General features: G+C 36.4%; 1 protein-coding gene across 1 annotated transcript in view; it reads left to right on the forward strand.

Annotated features, from left to right (window-relative positions):
- The window catches only part of RBMS3 (RNA binding motif single stranded interacting protein 3), a 233661-nt gene that overhangs the window by 71577 nt on the left and 139213 nt on the right, over positions 1-22871 (forward strand). Inside the window, exon 3 of the mRNA XM_053467792.1 lies at positions 12269-12327. Coding sequence (XP_053323767.1) covers positions 12269-12327 — 59 coding nt within the window. The remainder of the gene's footprint in view (positions 1-12268; positions 12328-22871) is intronic.

Below are 22871 nucleotides of genomic sequence, written 5' to 3' on the forward strand. Positions count from 1 at the left end.
TTAACTGGTTTATTTATGTGGGCCTTGAATTTCAGTTTAACATAGTGTTTAGTTGAAGTTTATACCCTTTATTAGGCCAACATAGAAAAAAGACGTAACTTTTTGGGGCCTCATGTGTCTGTTATTCAGATGGAACCAACACAAGAAAGATATTCAAAGTTAGAAAACTTAGTTCTGAAAAAATGAAATCTGTAATATATACAGATAATTGCATTAAATTAGGACTCAATTTTGTTTTCTGTGTTTTGAGGAATAAGAGAAGGCTCCCGTCTCACTTGTTTGTTGTTTTCTGTACACATTAAATTAGAGGCAGATGAAATCTACATGAAGATAAAGCAGCTGCGGAAATACCAGTAATATAGCTTAATCTCACTTTATTAAATTTCTTATTCTTATTTCTTATACAACATAAATACTGATTTAAGGCAACAAGGCTTTGCCTCTGATACTTACATACTTTGTTCAACATTAGAAGGTGTCACAAATAACACAATGAATGTGGACATGTTGCACGATGTCCAGCCATATGGTATACCATTATTGTATTATAACATATATAACTCACATTACATCTGGGATCAAATGCCTTCCATACATATTTAGATATACTGTAAGATGTGTTTGTAGAGAGCCCTCAGAGCATAGGTGAGTCTAAACAAAAAAAAGTGAATGAGTTCTTCTTAAAATTATGTCCGGTTAGTTGAGATGAACATTAGTATGATTCTTACAGCAAATGTTTTTCAATATACTTTAGACTTTTAATGACACTTACTAACTATGTTTAACTTACTATTTATGTGTAAATATGAATGCAGTCTCACAATTTATATTAACTTACTTTGTAAGTACTTTAGTATGAAAATGTAAACGTGAACTTATATTTAGAAGAAGTTGGAACTTCAGAGATGAAGCACAACTTTCTATCTGTAGTCCCATTTTCAAAACAGGGACCACAAGCGCTATAGCAAGACATGATGCGTTTTGGGGTTGGGGTTTCCATGAGGGTCTGTGTAGGTACTGCATTCAACCATGCAAGTCAATGGAGCCCATTTTAGTAAAATATCTGAAAAAGAAAAATTGTTAAAAAATGAACTAAAATATGATAAAAAAAATATGGTATCCAGTGACATCGCCATCAAAATGTCCAAAAATATAAAAAAATTTAAAAAAATATTTTTATAACTCTGATATGGAAAGAGTTAAAATACTAGCATTTGAAATACCCACGGGGTGTATAGTTTAAAAAGGTTTATGGTTTGATGGGGTCAATTTGATTTGGCCGGGTTCAAAGATGTCCAAAACAGGACACTCCAAAATGTGGCCTTTTAGCCCCCAAACAACCCAACAAACCCATGTATGAGTGATATCACTGTACTTGGGAGATATTGCTAAACAGTTATTGGGGTGTTGTTTGGAAGTTGTGCTAAAGGCTGCTGGTATAAATAGTGAATTGAAAGAGTTAAAATACTTTCATATAAAACACAGTGGGTTGTCTTCCAAAATATATGATTAAGGTAAATTGAATTGGCTGGCATGAAAGATGCCCAAATAGAACATGGTGGCAGAATGACAAGATGTCAGAATGAATTGTGCATGTTCAAAATGTGGCCTTTTAGTTCCCAAACAACCTGGCAAACCCATGCTTGGTTGATATCACTGTATTCAGGAGGTATTGCTGAACAGTTATTGGGTTTTGTTTGGACATATACCAGCATATAGTATACTACTACACAATTTGACAAAGGCTGGTGTTAGAATTAGTGCATGGAAAGTATTAAAATATCAGCATTTGAAATAATTCCCCTTCTTTTTGATATGAGATCCTGTTTTCATCTGCTTAGTTATTGTATGACTTACTGTTATTGAACCCTACGTTTACAAATTAAAAACATGCTTGCAAATACTTTTTGTTAAGTAACCAAATTAATTTCACAGTGAGGTGGGGCTGGGCAATAGAGGCTCTTAATATAAGACATTCTAGCTGGGCATCATTGGATTTGTAGTTTTACAACCCCTCTGTGTCCCATTAGAACTTAAACCCAATAGAAACAAGTAGAAAAAAAGTGCAGAAAAAGATTTATCAAAGAAAAAAACATTCTTTTAATTCCATGGGGACTTAGCAACCATAATGCCCCTTTTGTACTAAATTTGCTTCATTTTTTTGGCAGTAAGACCTTGACCATGTAAAGCCTGGGAATAAGGAAGTGGTTTGATTATCATGTACCAAGATCTCACCACAATTGTAAAATAACTGTACTTTTTCTGCAGTGGATTTCTCAAAGTATAATTTATATTGCTTACTTTACTTAACATTAACTAAGAACTCCACAGTTAAACCACAAATCCAGGGAAAAGTTCAACTTACAGAAATGGAAAAAGGGAACAATAACAGAACCCTGAAGAAATGGGCTAAATTATTTTAATTACTAGCAGCAATCATTATAACCGGCAACATACTTTATCACTGGTCTAAGTGGGATATCTCTTTCTCAGGATATCAGAAGGCACATTTTGGTCCATCAACAAAATGTGGATGGTGCCATCAGATCAACTCATGCTCTCTATTCCATCCCATCTTCACCTCTTTGTCAGCACAAACAGTGCCCAATTCATAAATTTTTCTTACTGCTGTTGGTAAATTCTGCATGCATACAAAACAATATCAACTTTATCAAAGCGTGGTATTACCTAAAAGGCTAACCACAATAATTTCTAGCATTGTTCAAGTTCAATGTGCTACTAAAATAAGACTAGTTTCAGTGCGCCAAGACACAAAGGGGCTAATGGCACTAAATATTTATTATTAGGGTCCATCCAGTGGTGCAGTAAGACACTTTGGGGACCCCTAGCAAAAAAAAAGAAAAGCAGTTTACCTGAGTATTGGCTTATTTCCAGTCAGGCATCCCGTTACCTGAGAGGTTACCTGACCCAACAGTTACTGCTGTCACTCTAGAGATCTTAAACACCAGTTTTGACAATTTATTGCAGAAAACAGAAAAAACAAAACATTATAAACAACTCATCTGAGCTCAAGAGAGAGATAAAAAAGAGATAAACGTACTGTTAAGTAGATTGCAAGCTATTGAAGAGAAAGGAGCTGATCTAGAAATTAAACTTCAAACTCTGAAAGATGCAAATAGAGAATTTGAGATGAAGCTTCTCTGGAAGTCAAATGGAGCGATGTTGAAAACCATCCAAGAAGAAATAATCGTATAAGAAATGTACCAGAACAGGATATCTCAGGCCAAATTGAAAGATTTCCTAATCGATCTATTCAAGCAGACGGACCTTCAATCCGATAGGCACTCAGAAATTATGGAAAGATTTCACAGACTGCAAACCCAAAGAACATTTCCGAGGATATACCTAGGGATGTTAAAGTCTGTTTCCACTCATTCTTGCTATGATTCAGGGAAATGTTGGCTCTATTAAAAGATTAGAGAAGATAGCAATATTAGATAATATCTGATCTGACCATATTATGCTTTTGTTACAACTAAAAAAGGTGAGGAACTCTTCACAAGAACTACTTGGAGACTGAATAATAACTTGTTACACAACAAGGAAAATATTGAGTACATCAGTAGAATGGCTGATGGCCTAAACAGGAGTTATATGAAAAGTAACTATATCTATGCCCCTATAAAGATTTTAATAATGTTCCAGAAGTTCCAAAACCAACTTAACCAATCAAAGTAGAACATGTAATTGCTATGTCCCCAACTAATTACTATTGCTTAGCCCGCCACTATGTCAAAGTACCCTCATTTTGGTGAGTCTTATCTCATCCTAACATGGCTCTTGTGCTAACTATGGAGCTGAATCAGTGGGCCTGCACTGCCTTGTAAGCCACTGAGACTCTCTTACAATTTAAAGCGCCCTCTGGACACCATTAAAGGTGCAGTTGTATGGTAGATGACATACTTAACCATAAGATCTGATCAGAACCTTCAAAAATACGCACAAAATATAAAATGGATCCCAGATAAGTTATCTAGAAAACTAGAATGCATAATGGATTTAGGGAACTAGGTGCAGTATTAACTGCTTATTTAGTGAGTGATATATATATATTCTGAAATAAATCACGTAATTAATGTGAGATTCACCAATAGCAGATTGCCAAACACCAAACATCGTAAAATTGCAATAAATGATAAGTAGAATGATAACATTTTGTAATGATTAAATGGAATAAAAGCACTTAATGAGTTTGGCCATTGTTTCTGACAACCACTGTGTAGGTAAAATCAAGCATAAGTTTACACAGATAATGTGAACGTTGGCTTAAGCTATGGTCATTTACTGTGCTTTGCTTACAATATGAGGGAGAGGGAGTTCTCCTTCGTAATTAGATTCTTTAATGATGTTCTTAAGTCAAATAGATAGAATTTGCTTATTAGTCAAGCTTTAAGCATTCAGTGAAACTGTGCTGTACTCATTACTTATAATCCCCTATTGACCTGTTATTAAGAACAGTATGTAATTGTAATATGGAAATGTTCCTAAACTGATACAGAAGCACAAGTAATTCAGCGTCATGTATTCTGCAGATCTGTTCTCAAGTTACTCTGTTTTAATGAAGGAAAATTTGCATTTTTTAACTCAATGGCTGGATTAAGAATAAAAAAAATGCTGTTAATGTTAAAATAAACAGTAATATTATTATTTAAAATATTATTTTTTTCAATCAGTTTAAAATATATTTTTTTGTTTCACAATACATTTACATGGTACATTGATTTGACAAGTGTTATGTCCAGATTAATCTGAGACTGATTGAGAACGCACGCAAAGTATGGTCTCCAGAAGTTACAACAGAGATAGTATCAAAAAGGCAACAAAGCTGATAAAATCTTGACTAATATACTTAAAAAGGGTTGAATGAATAATAAGGGTACAAAACTTTTTGAAGGGGCTAAAACAGCTATGACACCAGAAGAAATTGGTCTGATCCACAATAATTACTATGACACCTTCTATAATTTATTCTCTAGAATACCGAGACTACATATTCCAGTATTTAGATAATACTAACATCCCAAAAATCCCAAATTCCCAGAAAACATTTCCTGAGCAATCAAATCACATTGGAGTAAATAGAATAGGTTATTAATAGGTTAACTAAATATAAAACACCAGTAAACAGTAATAAAACGATTAGTTTATTTTTTTCTCTTACTATAAAATACAATATAAAAAAGGCAAGAAAAGTACACTGGAAGTACAACAAAATAATTCCATAACGGCAAGGAAGGCTGGACTAGGCACTTTAGGACCAGCTGCTACTAAGTGGGTATGTAAGACCCCCATGCTACAGATTGTGGCCACATGTATCCAGCCCATGGCCACACATTAAAGACAGAAAATTAAGATGACGCCATCTGGCATCAGTCCACCGGGAACATACCAGGTTTGCCATATGGCCAGTCCAGGCCTATTAAGTACAGTATTTTTAATAAACAATAATTTACCATATTTAACCACAGAGAATGTTAAACAGACTGCCACTGAGTGTGTGCAAGAAGTATGCTTCCAGCTTGCTCGTCCTGCAAGCCTAACCCCAATAACTAAAGAACTGGAGTCCATCCATAATGGGCTTCAATATGCATTAACCCCTTAAGGACAATGGCGGTCCCTAAACCCATTGAAAACAATGTACGGGCTTTGTCATTAAGGGGTTAAACAATACAAAAAAATAATGTGGGACTAGGCTATTCCTTTAATCATGCAAGCAGAATTTGTGCCTCTTCACTGGTGATAACTGCATGAAAACAATGTTACTGCTCAACTTGCAATGAACAATGTTGCAAAGTTACGTAGAAGATTGTTTCACTAATTATATAGATTCATGTTTGGAACATTGTAGCAATTAGAGCAAAACAATTCTTTACATGTTTTCACCACTGAACATTGACAGAATTCTGCTAACATGAAGCTCAGACGACAATTAAGTATAGACCATTTTGGTCAACACAGTAACAATTGTGTGAAGATAAACCTTTCAAAGCTGGCACAGAATAAAAAAAGTAGTTTAATAATAGTAATAATGTAATGCATTAATTAATTAAGTCTATAAATTTCTACATGTGAATTTTGATCTACAAAATCCGACCAAAATATACAGACCCCATGAAATCTCTTATATGCATATGTTTCAATTAGCTTTAATTATAGTATTTCTTAGTAGCTGCTATCTAGTTTATACGCTTGAGGATTTGATTTTATACAGGTCATTGAATCGCAAGCCATGTGTTACTCACCTCTGTTAAAACCAATTAAGAAGTGTCATTGATTTGGCCCAGTATGTTCACAAACAGAATCTTGACCCCTTGAGCGGGGCTGGTTAACTATGACTTGGGATATTAATTGCCTCATGCAGGATTTAAATGGCGGTTGAAATAGTAAAGGCTTGTTAGTTTTTACATTACGGCATACTGTATGTAGACTTAATTACTCCACCAAATCATTACCTTTCTTTCCCACAACTTGATTTCTATGAATATATTTCATATAGTGTTATAAACAATAAGAAATTGTCTAAATAAACAATAAAAAAGAATTGTACATACATTACATGTTACAATTTAAAATGGTATAAATCTTGAACATCCTATGAGAGTCATTAGAATATTTGGAATTCAAAACTTTATGGATCCTTTTCAAGTGGTTGAAATGAATTTATAGCATTGAACAAACAAGTCCATGAAACATGTCTCTAAATACTGTCTCTAATACTGTTTTAGAATGCTTTTGTCAGTTTTCCTGGACATATTGTCTGACGTTCCTTATCTAGTAGTCCCACTTTTAATTGGCCACAAAATAACTGCTCAAACCCCATGGTCTCTGGACAAATGTTGCTGGCTGACTTCCCCCTTGTTACTAACCTGCCATCAAGCCATGCCAACCCGTCCTTGCCAGTGCCCATTGTACATCATATTCTAGCCAACAGCACACCAGTTCTAGTTCCAAAATAAAGAGTTTTTAATGTGTATACAACCAAGATAAGTATTGTTTTGCAATGTCATGTCACACAACTTATAAAATTAAGGATATCATACCTTACTGTTATTTGACATATTTATTTACTAGTATATATCATTATTATACATATGTGCTTATTGCCAAAGTAATTTGGTTCAAGTTCTGAATTATGGATCAAGTGGTGACTTTAATTTTCCATCCACATCCCTAATATAGACATCTATACACATAGCAATATTTTATCAGATTGCATTGGGTTAAAAATGATAATGCCATGTGACCATGTGAGTAGAGTGCATGTGCCATTTATCTAGTATTTTTCATCTGCAACCAAATAATTAGTTGGTACAAAGCCCATAATAACCCTATGGAGTCAGTTCCGGTTGGTGAACAACCAGATTTATTGCTCTAAGCAATCATTTTATCATTTTTTATTTTAGCAAGCGCAGTGGTCTAAAAAAAAACAGTACCGGAAAAAGAACACAAGATCAGAACCTTAAGGGTGCAGTAAAGTAGTCAAGGATGTGTAAGAACCTGTGTTTCTGCAAACCAATAGGGTTCCACCCTACTTGCTTACTCACCCAGAAGCTGCCTTATGGTATCTTGCATCCCTTAGTTTCTGCATGCATGGTTACCCACTTGACCGGCTAAAGTAGGGATTACTTATTTAACCCCTTAATGACAAAGGACGTACATGTACAGGCTCAAAATGCATTGTTTTCAATGGGTTTAGGGACCGCCCATTGTCCTTAAGGGGTTAAGGATAAAGAGTTGGACAGAACATGGGATGAGTATAGAGTATGGATGAAGATTGCCATCACTGCTCAAAAACACAGAAGGAAGGTTTTTCAGTTAATAAACAAATATACTGTTCCAGCAACTCTGCATTAAACTCAGACATGGAAACATATTAGATAAAAAGTACCCAGACCTTCTACCATATTAAACAAGGGTAGACACAGGTAGAAGAAGCTAACGACTAGTGTAGATACATTGGAGCAAAAGGTGAGGAGGTCTTTGACTCAAGTATAATTATCTTTACTTTGTAGCTTTATTATAGGTTTAATGTATAGGTATAAATACACAAATCAAACCAGTGTATTTCCCCCCTACTTACTGGAAAGTTTACTTACACAAGCAGAGACTACCTCTACTTTATATGATGCAGCTCAGTTAGTGAGTCATGATACTTTGCCTCAGATAATAAAACATTTGTTTCCTCGGTCTTGCATATAATTATTATTATTATTATTATTATTATTATTTATTGTTTTATATAGCGCCAGCAAATTCCGTTGTACAATGGGGTGGCATAGTAGTTGTCTCATAAAAAAAACTTGAGTTGAGGATTCTTCTACTACTCAGAATAATATTTGAATAGGGACCTTGGTCTTGTTTCCATAACACCCATTGGAAGCGTGCAATTAATAAGAAACCTAATTGGTTCCTATGATGATAAAGAAGCGTGTAAAACTTTACATCAGCATCACATTTATAGATAACTTAAAGCTGGCAAAGAAGGAAAGAAAGTTCTTGAAACATACAGTATCTCTATTCAGAAATCACAGACAAAGATATATTTGGAAAAATGGAGACAATAAAGCTACAATAAGCAGTTAGAGCATTTGTGTGGATTATGTATTCAGTGAAGTTTAAATTGCAAATAATTAACCCGATGAAAGAAGCAACTTTGGGCAAATAACCGTGATGTTGTGATTGGAGAAACGTAGATGTTTATCGCTGATAATACTTGGATACGATGTTGCCTGCTCTATTGATACTGTTTGTTTAAGAAAAAGTTTGATGAGCTACTGTTGGTTTAGAAAACAGTATTTTTTGGTAGTCCTTCCTCTGACAATGCATTGTATATCAAGCTCCACAGAAATGAACTTCATCTGTAGGCCTTGTAGAAGGAGACTCACAAAAGCAATCACTAAGAAGTTGGAAGGAAATGAAATAAGATTACTTTGTTTTCATGGCACATACAAAGCTACGTGTGCGGCATTTGTAGAAGCCGGACTGCAAATTTATTTTCCATTTTTTTTTCTTCTCTAAAGTTTTGTAGGAATGGTTAGGAAATTGTACAGTACTATTTCTTAAAGAAGGAAGTCCAAAGCATTATATGAAACAGATATATGAACAAAACCCCCCATAATCACAGTACAATATTTTACTTCTCAGATATTACTATTTAGGAAGGACAGTCGCCCAAAGGGACCCAAATTCCTCTATTCTTCTTAACCTCCATGTCCTTTTATTGTACGAGTTAAGTGTTTGCTCAGTATGGTGTTCTTGAGAGCTAAAAGTCACAATATTAATGTAAACAACTCAGAATTTGTGCATGAATTATATTGGGAATAATATTTATTTATTCTTCTTATGAGGTCCTGTCTCAGTTATATAGATAGGTAATCAATAGGACACATAAAACATTTTATTAAAGCCCTGCTCCCTCGCCATGCTGCTAACTTCACTCCTAACACAGAAGTATACCTCTTTGTCATTTGAAATATTTTGGAGATATGCAGTATATTTTCCTTTCTTGCTTAGCCACATATATTCAGCAAATATTTATAAACTGATTCTGATTCTGGACTCTTTAGAAATGTACATTACTTGTTATGAGGCCAGAATGTCCATAAAAAGAAGTGTAGAATAACATATGCTTTCAAGACATCGGGGATTCCTGCATCTTCTAACAAATAAAAGCAGATAAAGTGGGAAATCAGGCATTATGACTACTGAAACAAAAATACCAGCCTTTGGTTTATTTTTGTGTTAGTTATTACACTAAGGTTACAACGTCACAATGTAACAACTCAGATAAAAATAATATAATGTCTTGAGGATACGTAAGCTTCTATAATAATTGGTTCACGTGAAGCCACACACATTTTATGTGAATTACCAAAACAATAAAGGTGTCAGACTTAGAATGTGTTTGCACACAGCTATTGTTCAGGGTTCCCTTTAGAGATAAAATGCTACTAAGGAGTCCGATGAGACAAAAGAGTTTGTACCTGCTATGTGATTTATTGGTCTGGTGTGTTATAGAACATAACTTTGAGTAGCACGCCTTTCCAGTTGTATATTACTGACTACATTCTTCACCACTAGACCGGTATATTCAGGTATATTACAGAAACAAGTCAATGAATTACATTTAAGTGTTGATAACTAGTGATAGCGGTAAGATTTTTTTAAAGTTAAAAAGTAGAAAAAAAATGTGTCTATCTTCTAGGTTCCTAAAAGATTTATACATATTAATATAACTTTGATAACCATAGTATAGAAAATTAACTCTACAACCTATAAAATGCACCCCTTGGCTTTCTGAGTACGATGATAATTGTAACTTGTATGGAAAAAATGCTTACTGCTTCCTACTGCCTTATTGACTGCTCTTCTGCGTCAACATCGTCTTGTTGTTACTATTAATTCTGCTTTCCTCTTATATTACAATCAGACGCCAACCCCTGACTCTTGAGTATAAAGAAAACCATTTTCTGAGCTTAGCTGCTTCAGAGATCTAAATGAACTCGCTAATATCTCCCCTTGGCTGCAGCAGCCACATCTTAGTTCATGTTCAACTAATTCATTAATTGCGTACTGGGTGCTACTGCCAGACCCAACAGCCTCAACGTTCAAAAAGCATATCTGCTCCAATATGAAAATTCATTCATTCACACAAATCCCTTTATACCAATAAATGACAGAGCAATGGAAATATTTTCTTCTACAATAAAAGATATATATAACTGAAATATGTTCCCATTTAACAAAATTGTACTTACAGTATGAATTTTGGACAGCCGTCAGAAATGTTTTTCACTGTGAATACCATAAGAAGATCCTGAAAAGGAGAATTAAAATTGAGCTTTAGGATGATGGAGAGGGTCAACTTGTGGCAAAAAAGCATTTACCCTGCGAGAAAATATAATACGGGTCCTATGTTGTGATATAGGCCTTATTTACTAATGTTTTAAAAAAACAGACCTCCGACAATTCACATTCCACTAAATCTTTTTTATTTTATTAAATTTTTGGTCTACCTTCTAATTCAAACTTATTTTACGCACACTCATTTTAAAATACTAGAAAAACTAGAAAATAAGTGATACCCCTGTCATGAATGTAATGTCTATGATACTATTTTAAATCACTGCTTTGGGTCATGTCGTCTTTTGGTTTGATACCTGAAACAGCCATATAGTGAAAATGAGAGAATAAGCTTGCTTTACTCGTCCCTGTCTGATCTCTAAATTAGCGGAGCTTTAAAACTTGTCAACTTTAATAGTGGCTGCGGCTCAACTGCTGGCAAGCAACGCCACTGGCCGTGGCACAAATGCATGCTCAACACAGTGCTTGCATGCGCAGGCATAGGGAGAGTGCACCAACGCTTTCTCTTCTACTATCTGTCTTTTTAATTTCTTCTTGGTTGTATTGGTAGTCTTGTGTCTCACAGGACATCACTTTGTTGACATTGTCCCTTTAAAAAAATACATCTGATAAATAAAAAAATATTAAACTGAATGCTGGAACAGTAAATTTCTCCAAAACGAAACACGCAGACATAAATCGCTAATAAATACTACCATTGTTGTAATAAGCAAACTGTACTTTAAAAAATATTTGAGCAAAACTAAACCCAGACGCGATTTAGAATGTTTGCCAACATTTCTTACACTGATGTTTAGTTCTATAAGGAACATGTGTCTAAAAATACCGTTAATTTAAAGAATGTGCCTTTATGTAACCAAAAGATCGGTTTCCTTGTGAGCGTCACCTGAGATAACCTGAACAGAACTCTCCCTCCTCCCCATTGACTGGGACAGGATAAAAGCAAATTACTGCGTGAACTATTTGGACGCCTGCCCGTGCACATGCCTTGGGATGTAGCGTATTGGCATGAACTTTATGTTACCAAGTCAACTCTACTCCACTATTATGACAAAATACTACAAGCCTTAAAGTGATTAAAGAGAGCAGTTTAAACCTTTTAGTTTCAGGCTGACCTGTAAAACTTTGCAGACCCTCCTCAACAACCATGTACTCCTGATAAGTAAGCCAAAAAAAATCCTTGGTAGATCAGCTAGATCTCAAAAGACCTGTGAAATACAATGTGCAATGGCTCATTCACCCTCTGCTACCCAAGGGGTTAAAAAAGATTTCATCCACTTCTGTTTATTCTGTTCTTGTAAAACGACTAGGAGATTCAGTTTTCATATTGCACTTTAAAAATGAATATGGATGGATGGAAAATAATTGTTTTTCGTTTTTCTAGGTATGGAAAAATTGTTTCTACTAAGGCAATTCTTGACAAAAACACAAATCAATGCAAAGGTATGTAAAACACTTTCCTTTGAGTCTGCAGCCTGCATGCAGTGTGCATGAAAGAGCAATCTGTTCTGGATTAAGTTTTTGATGATTGTAAAAATGTTTCACTCTCCGTTGTATCTCCAGGCATTTCTTGGCATTTGACCAATGCGTTAATAAAAGGCCATTTTGGTTGCAATCATACAATGTATGTATATATATATAGATAGATAGATAGATAGATAGATAGATAGATAGATCTATATATATATATATATATATATATACATACATACAAATACATGGATTTAGCATTAATACATTCAGCTATAAGCTTTCTTTTTTGAGACACAAATACTGGTAAAATGTTCTTTATTTTTATCTTTAATTTTGTTTATTTTCTGTTAATTAAAACACATTTTTATGTATTATGTATTAATTGAATCAGTAGTTGGCTGATGGTAAAATGTCATAGGAATTACCAATCTAGGCAAGTTTACATACATAACTATGGAATATCTACCTATAAATGTTATTTATCTTTCTGTTAAATGTTAGAAAATGTTAGAGAAAACCTGCAATGTCCTTGATCCTAGTCCTTTGGCCAGAAGAATTTGCAGTTTAGCCCTTGTCTCTGTCAGTTAGGAGGTTAAAGTGAAAATGGCAATACAGACTATTTTGTGAGGCCAAATTGATAATTTATGGAAATATTTACTTTTTCCAATTGATTTCTGTTTGGTTAGCTTAAGTGCACTTTGAAACCAGACAAATGTGTCTTTGAAAGTGTCCATGAACAGTTCTCTCATCAATGTGCATATGCAGTATGTTAATGCTTCTGATTAAGTTGAAAAGTTTACAGTAAACATCTGGAATAGACCTGTACTGTTCACATAAAAAAAATATTGATTGTATATTTCCGTCTAACCAACTGACCAAGTTTGCTGCCTTGGTGTCTCACTTGAGTCTGCTCTTGTCTTCATCCCTCACATCTAGTCCCTCACCAAGTCCTGCTGCCTTTACCTGAAAAACATCTCCTGAATCTGACCATTCCTCACACAAGACGCAGCCAAAATATTAATATCCCATCTGGATTATTACAACTCCCTACTTACTAGTCTCACCCTGTTCCGCCTTTCACCGACCCAGTCCATCCTCAACAATGCAGCTAGACTATTCTTTGACTATCACCGTTCCTCATCTGGTGCCCCACTATACCAATTTCTCCATTGGCTCCCCATACCCTCCATAAACAAATGCAAACTTCTGACCTACAGAGCCCTTAACAACTCCGCACACCCCTATATCTCTGTCCTCCTATCCAATTACAACCGTAACAGCCCTTTTTGTTCCTCTAACAACCTGTGTTGCTCTTCCGCTATCATTACCTCTTCCTAAACCCGCATTCAAGATTTTGCCCATGCTGTACCCCTTCTCTGGCATTCCCTGCCTTGTTCCGTCAGACTTCTCCTTTGTACGTGACAAAAACTCTCTGATATCCCACTGACTATATTGTAAGTACGCACGAGCAAGGCCCTCTTCTCCTCTTGTACCCGTTCATTATTGTGTGTGATTTTATAGTATTCTACTGACTCTGTTGTAACAGCGCTACGGAATGTGTTGTTGCTATATTATATAAATGTATTGTAAAGGTTCTTGCAGTAGGCTTGATTCACAACCCTGGTGATTGGAAGGAGAATTGTGGTTTTACCTCACTGACTTCACTGTGCAATATGAAGAACCAACCTCTGTGAGCTCATCAGACGTAGGTCAGGGTAAGGATGGTCTTCCTCTGTCATCCCTTGGTTTATTTATTTATCTACTTAGTGTTCCACTTTTTCTTGTTTATGGGAGCAGGACTTGCATTTCACCTTGCCCTCTTCTTTTCAATGGAGGAAGCATAGTTTCAGTTACATAGGTTACCATATTAAGGCCAAACAGGTACGTGGCACATGGGTAACCAACACGTATGACTTGTTTTATTGTGGTAGATAATGTGTGTGCACCTGGTCACCGGTTAATCATTTGCAGCCACCTTAAGAAGCATATAGATCTTCATAGTGAAAACACAATTAAAAGTAATTCTTTGCAGAATGTCCTTTTTTGCCTTATTGTGCAGATGGCTTTCCTAACTGTGCCTCCATAGGCCTGGGCCTGTTTTTTCCATTATAGAAATCGTTATCATTTAAAATGGGGGCTGGTGTAATTTAAATGTCCGAGCCTACTTTGACCCCAGTGTGATCCTTCTGATTCTGGCCATGTTGTAAATCTGTTTATACATATTGAGAAAAAATCATTTGGAGTTAGCGTAATATCATTTTTTATTATGAACGTAGTTTTACCAAGATGACTTTTACGAGCTGCAACAGAGAGTATGGTATTTGTTGACTGCAGGTAGTGTGTGAGGTCCGCAAGGGAACAGGGAGCCGGAGAGCTGCCCTGAGACAACAACGGTAGAGCTACAAACAAGTGTGTTAATATATGTGTAAGTGTGTTACTGTGTGTGTATTTTACTGTTTGCATGTATGGCATATTACTGCGTGTGCATGTGTGTGTTGGCGTGTTACTGTGTGTAAGTACTGTGTAAATGTGTTACTATGTGTAAGTATGTGTGTGTGTGTACTAGTAACTAATGTATTAACAATCATGCCTGAAGGATGATAGCTAAGGTGGATATTTTAAAAAATAGTGCCCAGCATAGATTCAACATAAAAAAAATGTTTTAGTTGTACAAATATAGTTTATTATACCGTATAAACCATTGGAATTGATTAGCTGGTTGTTTATGGATCAGATCTTTTGTTACCTACATATATTTCGGAGCTGACAGTATGAGTAATCTATGCCTCATGGTAAGGGAATACTAGGGAGTTAAAATGCCAAACGTATAGGCACATTTCACTGACTGTGAATTACTGGAGTCTACATCTGTCCCTACTGACTTTTTAATTATATGCATGCAGGTTTACTTGCTGTAGAATGAATACTTATCGCCATCTATATTCCTTTCTGATCTTCCATTGTGAATCGTAAAGGAAAGTGAGCAGCCAGAGGATCATTATTTTAGTCAAATTAAGTATGTTGCAGCTATCCTATGTTTACTGTTGATTCTTTGAGTTTGGATTGTCCATCAATAACAGTGTGCCTTTGGGAAAACGTTTGGGTAATGTAAGCAATTTCTTAAAGCGATATAAACGACTTTGCTTTAAAAGGATACCATGTCCTATTCAAAAAGATACAGTAGATAAAGTGATAATACTTTAGATTGGCTTGCTAATTTTGATGCTTATACTTGCCTCGTTAAATACGAACGTCATAATCTCCTGAACGAGAACTGACGCCATCACAGCTTTAAGTATAACCACATGTATTTATAAAAACGACCTGTAATTGTTTGGCAATTTTGGTTTAATTAGTCAGTACACTTTTTTTACAGATATTTACGTTGAAAACTGTGACCCACAAATATGGCCTAGGTAGCCTTACTTTGCTTCCCTCGCGTTCTCCACCTTGCCCTCACCATTCTGTTATAAAGGCTGCCTGAACCAATCAAAAACAATCAGAAACTTAACAGAGGAGGCGTTAAGAGGGAGCAATAACAATGCATAAGTAGATCTAGCAGATATAGCTTTATTCAGAGTATAAAACTGTAAAATTGAGATTTCAGAAAAGTGACAGACCTGCCTTAACGCTCTTTTCTTGTTACTAAATTCTGCTAAAAGAAGTTGGTGACCTGTGACTACTGCTGACATAGTATGAAAAAAAAAGTCACGTTTTCACCTGCCCGCAGTGGTAAGAAGATGTCTATAGTTGTTTTAAGGTTTAAATGTAATAATAAAGAGAGGCAAAAAACACATCTAATGCTGTTACACTGATTACTTTTTACAACAGGTGCAAAGAACATTGTCAGACTTTGTTCAGTGGAAGGAAGGGGCAGCTGAAGTAAATGGTCTGTCAGCGGTACCTTAACCTCCTTAATAAATATTTTCATAGTTGTAATACAAAGCTGGCTTTTGAATATATGCAAGATATGTGGATTTTGAATTTCTATTATTGTATTGTTATTGTTAGTTTTCTTTATGTTGTTAGTTTTTTTTATTCCAGCATTATGTATATGTAAATGAGGCCAGTGTCCATTTGGATTGACAGTCTGTAGTAATTGCTTCCTGTTCTTCATGCAAAAAAAAGTCAGTCTGCTTGGGAAATCTTTTCTGGAAATATAATATTAAGAGAGAAGAAACTTGTATCTCATGTGCAAATGACTTTCCATTACTGATATACAGAAATATACAGAAATGCTTCTTAATAGGGATATATATGCATTCAAGGCCAGATACAAAAATATATACACATGGGGAACATCAACTGTCACCACAGAAAATGTCTCCAATGTGTCAAAGTGGTTTTGATACATGCCGGTGTGACAAAGTATCCACAACAAACTGGGAACATAGATCAAAGGTCTGTGCCTAGATTGGCATTCTGAATGTTACATATGGTAAAGGCAACAGAGAAGCTTCTTGCCTGGGTGCTATTTGGTCAAGGTCCGGTGCTGTATACATTGACAGTATGACACATTCCTGTTTCCAAAGCCACCCAACTAGAGGACTGCACTGGGAGGCCAAAAAACTTGCGGGCGCGGGCGGTCTTGCTGGGGCTGCGGGCGGGAGCGGGCGGTCAGGCACTGTACCTGCGGGTCCCGGTAATCCCGCACAGTCCCGCAAGGCTGCCTTCTTGCTGCTCCCTTACAGTGTCTCCTACCTTGCTCCGCCCAGGAACAAAACGGAGTCACGTGATGTGACGTCACTTCCTGTGACTCCACCTTGTTCCTGGGCGGAGCAAGAGAAGAGACGCAGTGAGGGAACAACTCGAGGGCAGCCGCGCGGGACTGCGCGGGAAATCAGGTAGGGAGGCGGGCATGATTGGCCACAAATGTGGCGGGAGCGGGCGGGATTGGCCACAAAAGTGGCGGGAGCGGGCGGGAGCGGGCGGGAGCGGGATTAAAAACCGCGGGAGCGGGCGGGAGCGGGATTAAAAAAGTAGTCCCGCGCAGGGCTCTACACCCAACTGCAGAATGTTAATCCCTACCAAACCTATTGTGATGTAGCAATTCAGCTCGATATCTGTCTGCAAGCTACATTACCCCATTCATACTGCGTTACAATAGTGACCAAAACAACCACAAGCTCGACAAGGAGAGGCAACCACAGGCTTGGAGTTACACCAGGCTGTTGAGAGATGAGAGACTATTAGTATCTGCTATTACCGTTTTCATTTATAGAGCTTTTAGTTATATTATTGAAATTCTCAAGTAGGTGAATCTTGTGAATTGCCCTCACCCTACTAGTATTTGTTGTCTTTCTTTTTGATAAGTGGTCATTTGTAGCAGCTGCAGAGAACAAGAGTTAAACAGGGCGAAAGAAAATGTATTTCGCTGTTCCTGTGTTCCGATTACTTGCTGAGGTGGGTCTGTGAGTGACAAAGGTAGCGCATTCTTGCCTGAGGCCTTAAATATTGATTTCAAATTACTCTCACATCTTTCATGTTGGTAGCAATGGCTAAATCACTGCAAATTTTTTTAGTTCAGTTCCCTCACAGACGATGCGCACTGAAATATGATTTGGGAAAATAAACAACTCCCACTGAGTTATATAGTTTTTGTCTACCTGTTTGGAAAATATTACTCAACCATTCCATGTTAATAAAACTCCAAACTGAATAGGATTTTCAAATTATAGCTTCGAAGAACAACTTTCCCACTGTGGTTTATGGAAGAAATAAAGTGTGTATGCCCTGCGGCCTAAATGATTACAGATACCTAGTTTCTTTTTTTTGGTCTTCATTATACAGTGTTACTATATCTCAGAATCTTATCGTATTAAAATATTCTCCATCCATTACACTATGATATGTTTCTTGCGCCACAAAGGGTTAACAGAGAGCATAAATAATGTGGATACAATGAGTATCCAGTGAATTATTAGCAAATAACTCTATCGCCATCAGCTATTTTTTTTGCACTGGAGCAAATACCCTGTAATTTTACCAGTAATAGCATTTTCTTGTTTGTCAGATGTTCAGAATGGCAAATAGATAGTAGAAAAATATACTCAAAGTGACAGAATTGATGTTTGGCGCATCCATTGTGCTTCCCGTGCTACATAGCAGTTTAGCAAAAATGCCTTAGAAATCTTATTTACAGACAACGTATAAAAGTGATGCAGCTACTAAATATTTCTCTATTACATATTTTTAATTAGATGGACAGTTTACTGTCCTGACAGCCCCACTAAAGAAGAAACATATTAGAGTGCTCTGTTTTCAATAAAATAACAAAGAAAGTACCCATTCCCCATGTATAAGACGCACCTTTTGGGGTCCGAAATTTGAAAAAAAATGTATTATCATAAAATTCATCCTCATCATCCTCATCACTCCCATCCATTGACTGCCCCTAAATTAAACCTAAAGACCCCATCAACCATAACTGCCCCTAAATTAACACTAAAGACCCCATCAACCATAACTGCCCCTAAATTAACCCTAAAGACCCCATTAACTATAACCGCCCCTAAATTAACCCTAAATGCCCCATTTACCATAACTGCCCCTACATTAACCCTAAACACCCCATTAACCATAACTGCCCCTAAATTAACCCCCACCTCCCCTAACTTTCAGCAGCCCAAATATTAATTTTTTACTTACTATTAGATGAATTGCTTAGCCATGTGGACACTATAAGGAAAGGGGCGGGGCCAATTGTCAGTGTAACTGCAGGGAGGGACTGTTAATCAGAAAGGGGCAGGACCGATTGTCAGTGTGACTGCAGAGAGCGACTGGGAAGTAGTTACTGCAATCTACAACCACTGTATAAGACGCACCTAGTTCTTAGGCACCTAGTTCTTAGACCCCTAGGTCTTATACATGGGGAAATACGGTACTTATCAGATATAAAAGCAGCAGCACTGCTGCTGTAGCTGCCCCTCTGTGGTCTAACATTTCTTGCCAGTGATTGGCTGCTTGAACCAGCCAGTCAGTGGCAGGGAAGCATTCCCATGGAAATCAATAGGATCACTTTCCATGCATGCATACAGGGGTCTGATCTAGTGCAGTACAAAATGCATTATTCTTCTAACTTCCTTTCTCCACTGCATAAATATCCATCGGGAAACAAGATGTTGCATAAATCTTCGAAGAGTGATGCCCCAGAAAATTAAGATTGGCGGGGTCTAGGGATTCGTTGTGGGGCTTAATAGGCACTTTATCACTATTGACTTTTTTCTTCACCTCATATTGAACCTCTTCACCTAAAAATATATATCTATCCATAAGTTACAAAACCCACATTAAATGTCTTACTAAAGACTCACCGTTTAGCCAAACCTCTAAAGCACCCCCCCCAAATAAAAGTGCCCATCTTTTGTCATATGAAATGTTGGAGGGTATGGTATTACGTGATCCTAAAAGTTTCATTTATAATTATTCACACAATGTAATGGTTACATTACAGCAGAGCAATAGTTAAATGACATCAACTTAGAGGAGAAGTTGAATGAAAAGAACATAAGGATGTTTTTCTTTAGTAAGCAAAGATCGCAGGAAATGACTGTGTTCTTTGAAATAGTTTATTTCCTCTGTGGGAGATATTTGTGTAGCTGGTGTAAACCATCCTAAATGGCACCGAGCCAGCATCTGAGAAACAATGAAATAGGAAATTGAATGTAAAAATAGTCCGTAAAGGTGTTATATGAAATGATAAATATTATATTAGGAGACATTTCTCGGCAAGTAATAATATGTTTAAACCCGTATCTTTCTCTCTGTCTTGTATAAAGGCATGCAAATCTGGATTTGGAAAGAGCAGAATTCTGCTCCAAATCAGAAGATAAACTATATGATAAAGGTCTTAACAGCAATAAAAATTTTAACCATCTATGTACCTGACGTTGTAATTCAAAGACACGTGACTCAAAGATCTGAGCACCTGGACCCAGAAGATGATAATTTTCGCTACCCCATAGTTTAGGTAGACCATAGGAAGCTGTCCAATTCGGTCTCCAGTCTTTGTTTCCCTAGTTTCTGGCAGTTTCACAATACTCCCAATGGGCTTATCCTCCAGCATATTCCGGCTTCATTGGCCTTTCAGAATCTGTGGTCCTTTCAGCACATAACTTCAGATTTCAAATGCTCGCCCTTTGACACAGACCGACACAGACAAGGTCATATCAGGGTGTTTGGCTTTATCAGGCTACTCTCAATCACTAGAAGAGAGACACAGACCTTTCATTCAACCAAAAGTTCCTCAATGGGGCAAACAAGGGTTTCAACCCACTTCTGAAGCGGTGGGCTGCACTTGAGAAGAACTTGGCCATGTGTCCCACATATAGGTTCAATGTAACTGCTGTATGAACTGTTACATGTAGGATATGTAGAATCTGAGATGAATATCATTAAAATCTGTCGTCGCCATGACTTTGCAACATTAAAAACGAATGCCTATTATATGCGCCTAACTGTACAATAGAAGCGGCACAAATTGAGATAAAACGATGGAGTACGTTTTTAACCTTGTAAATTAACTGTATAGTAAATTCATTACTGTGGTGTCTGTGATAATTTGTCAGTGAGGAAAACTACAGATGCGACTGGAACTAAATGCTTTTCATGTTAAACAAATATAATTATGAGGAAATGCCGTTGAAAGCTATGCATCAGCGTCCATAACACAGACACATTATTTCATGACACTAGATTTTCTAACTTCACATATATTACATTATGTATTTAAGACAGTCTCTTAATGCAAACTCGGTTAGAAATTTTAACCCTTGGTAGCACAAAAACATTGTTCAGTTTTAGTGAAGTGGCGAAAAGAAACATTGATACCCAAATATTACCTTTTAAAACTAAATGAACATAAATAGGTAATTGTGTATATATCGATTTACCTTTGCCTTTATATTTAACTGGATAGTGGCCAAATGTATTTGGACATGGTTGGGCCAGCCATAAACGCAGCAAGCAAACTTACTTAAAAGAGGAATGTTTTCAACTAACATTCATACACAGGTAGCTGACTCATCTTGAACCCATTCTGACTCTTGCACATTACAGAGAAATCTAAATGTTTTCTGGATGAGACAATAGTTATTAATGCATGTTCACCTTCAACATGTGCCGAGCTTGAATAACATACTAAGGAAATTAGTAAACCAAGGAATGTGACCATCTGAAAGAGAATTAGAAACCCTGTGCCATTATGTGTCTCTTGGGACAGTGGCATTGATTGTGCATCCTGACAAAATGTCCTTCTTGCCTATTACTTAAATGGTAAACATATTAAGTTGTTCCAGATGTTAAAAATTAAACAGCCATTGTAGGATGATAGAAGGCATCGTTGATCTCAATTGATGCCTTAATGATACTTAATACTCAAATATTTTCAAAGATTGCATTTTGAGATTTCTGTTCAAAATCTGCAGAGTTTGATGATCTGTATAATGTCAACATCATAGCTGTAGCAATGTTCATGCGACTAAAGTTTTCATGTCATGTTTGCTGTCCGATTTCATAACTTGTTATTATTAATCTCATGAACTTCTTGCACTATAACCTTTTCAACTTAAAAGAATAAATCAAGGAGGTTTTGGACAGCTTAGCTGTCTGAATTATTTTAGCTGTTTATCTGGAATATTTGCGCACAAACTGTTGGCTCAGTGTTCCTTGCTGGGAAATTCTAGACTTCTAAACCAAAATTTCCTAAGTAATCTCTTCCTGAGTTCAAAAAGTCAAATAAGAGGCAAAAGTAATACACTCAAAAGCCTACAAAGTGGATTTTTTAATTAATAATAGCATTGATAGCACGCATTTTATGTAACTTCAAAGGTTGCATTGTGATAATGTTACACGTAGTAAACATTTGTAATGGAGGCGCGTAAATCTTTGAAGCATATCAATGATAACTGTGTTTTCTAAATCAAAATACCTCTAATTCATTTTCTCTATTTTTATTTATTTATTTGGCTCCACAGGGGCTTCCTTATCGGGGTATGTGCCTTTTTTAATCAGAACCGCAGAAACCTAGAGGACATTTCTTATATTGGCTTCAACCCCAAAATAGAGTTTGACCGGGCAGCTTATCAAAACAGAACCCAGAAATGCATTCTCAAACATGGACGTGTTGTCCTCACTTACTTCCTGTTGACCGTAACGTTACCTTTGCCTGGCTCGCTCTCAAGTTGACTTATTCACTTACATACAATTAAGTCTACTTAAGTTTTACAAAAATCTTTACAGAAGTAAAGATTTTGGTTTTAAATGCAGGGTAAATAATGTTTACTTTTTTTATGAAACATAATCTTTTTTTTTGATTTGTGGTTATTGATTTCCATTTTTTGTTTACTGTATTGCACAACAATTGGCTTAGAGTTAACATTTGTATTCCAAGGTACACTCACGGTGATGGATGCACCAGACACTTAATAAATACTTATCAACATTTGCAATATCCTACACCGAGACATTGTTGTCAGGAGAGGACTGACACCTTCTGGGCCATGGGAAATGTAAAA

This window comes from Spea bombifrons, chromosome 5 (assembly GCF_027358695.1).
Source record: "Spea bombifrons isolate aSpeBom1 chromosome 5, aSpeBom1.2.pri, whole genome shotgun sequence".
NCBI lineage: Eukaryota > Metazoa > Chordata > Amphibia > Anura > Pelobatidae > Spea > Spea bombifrons.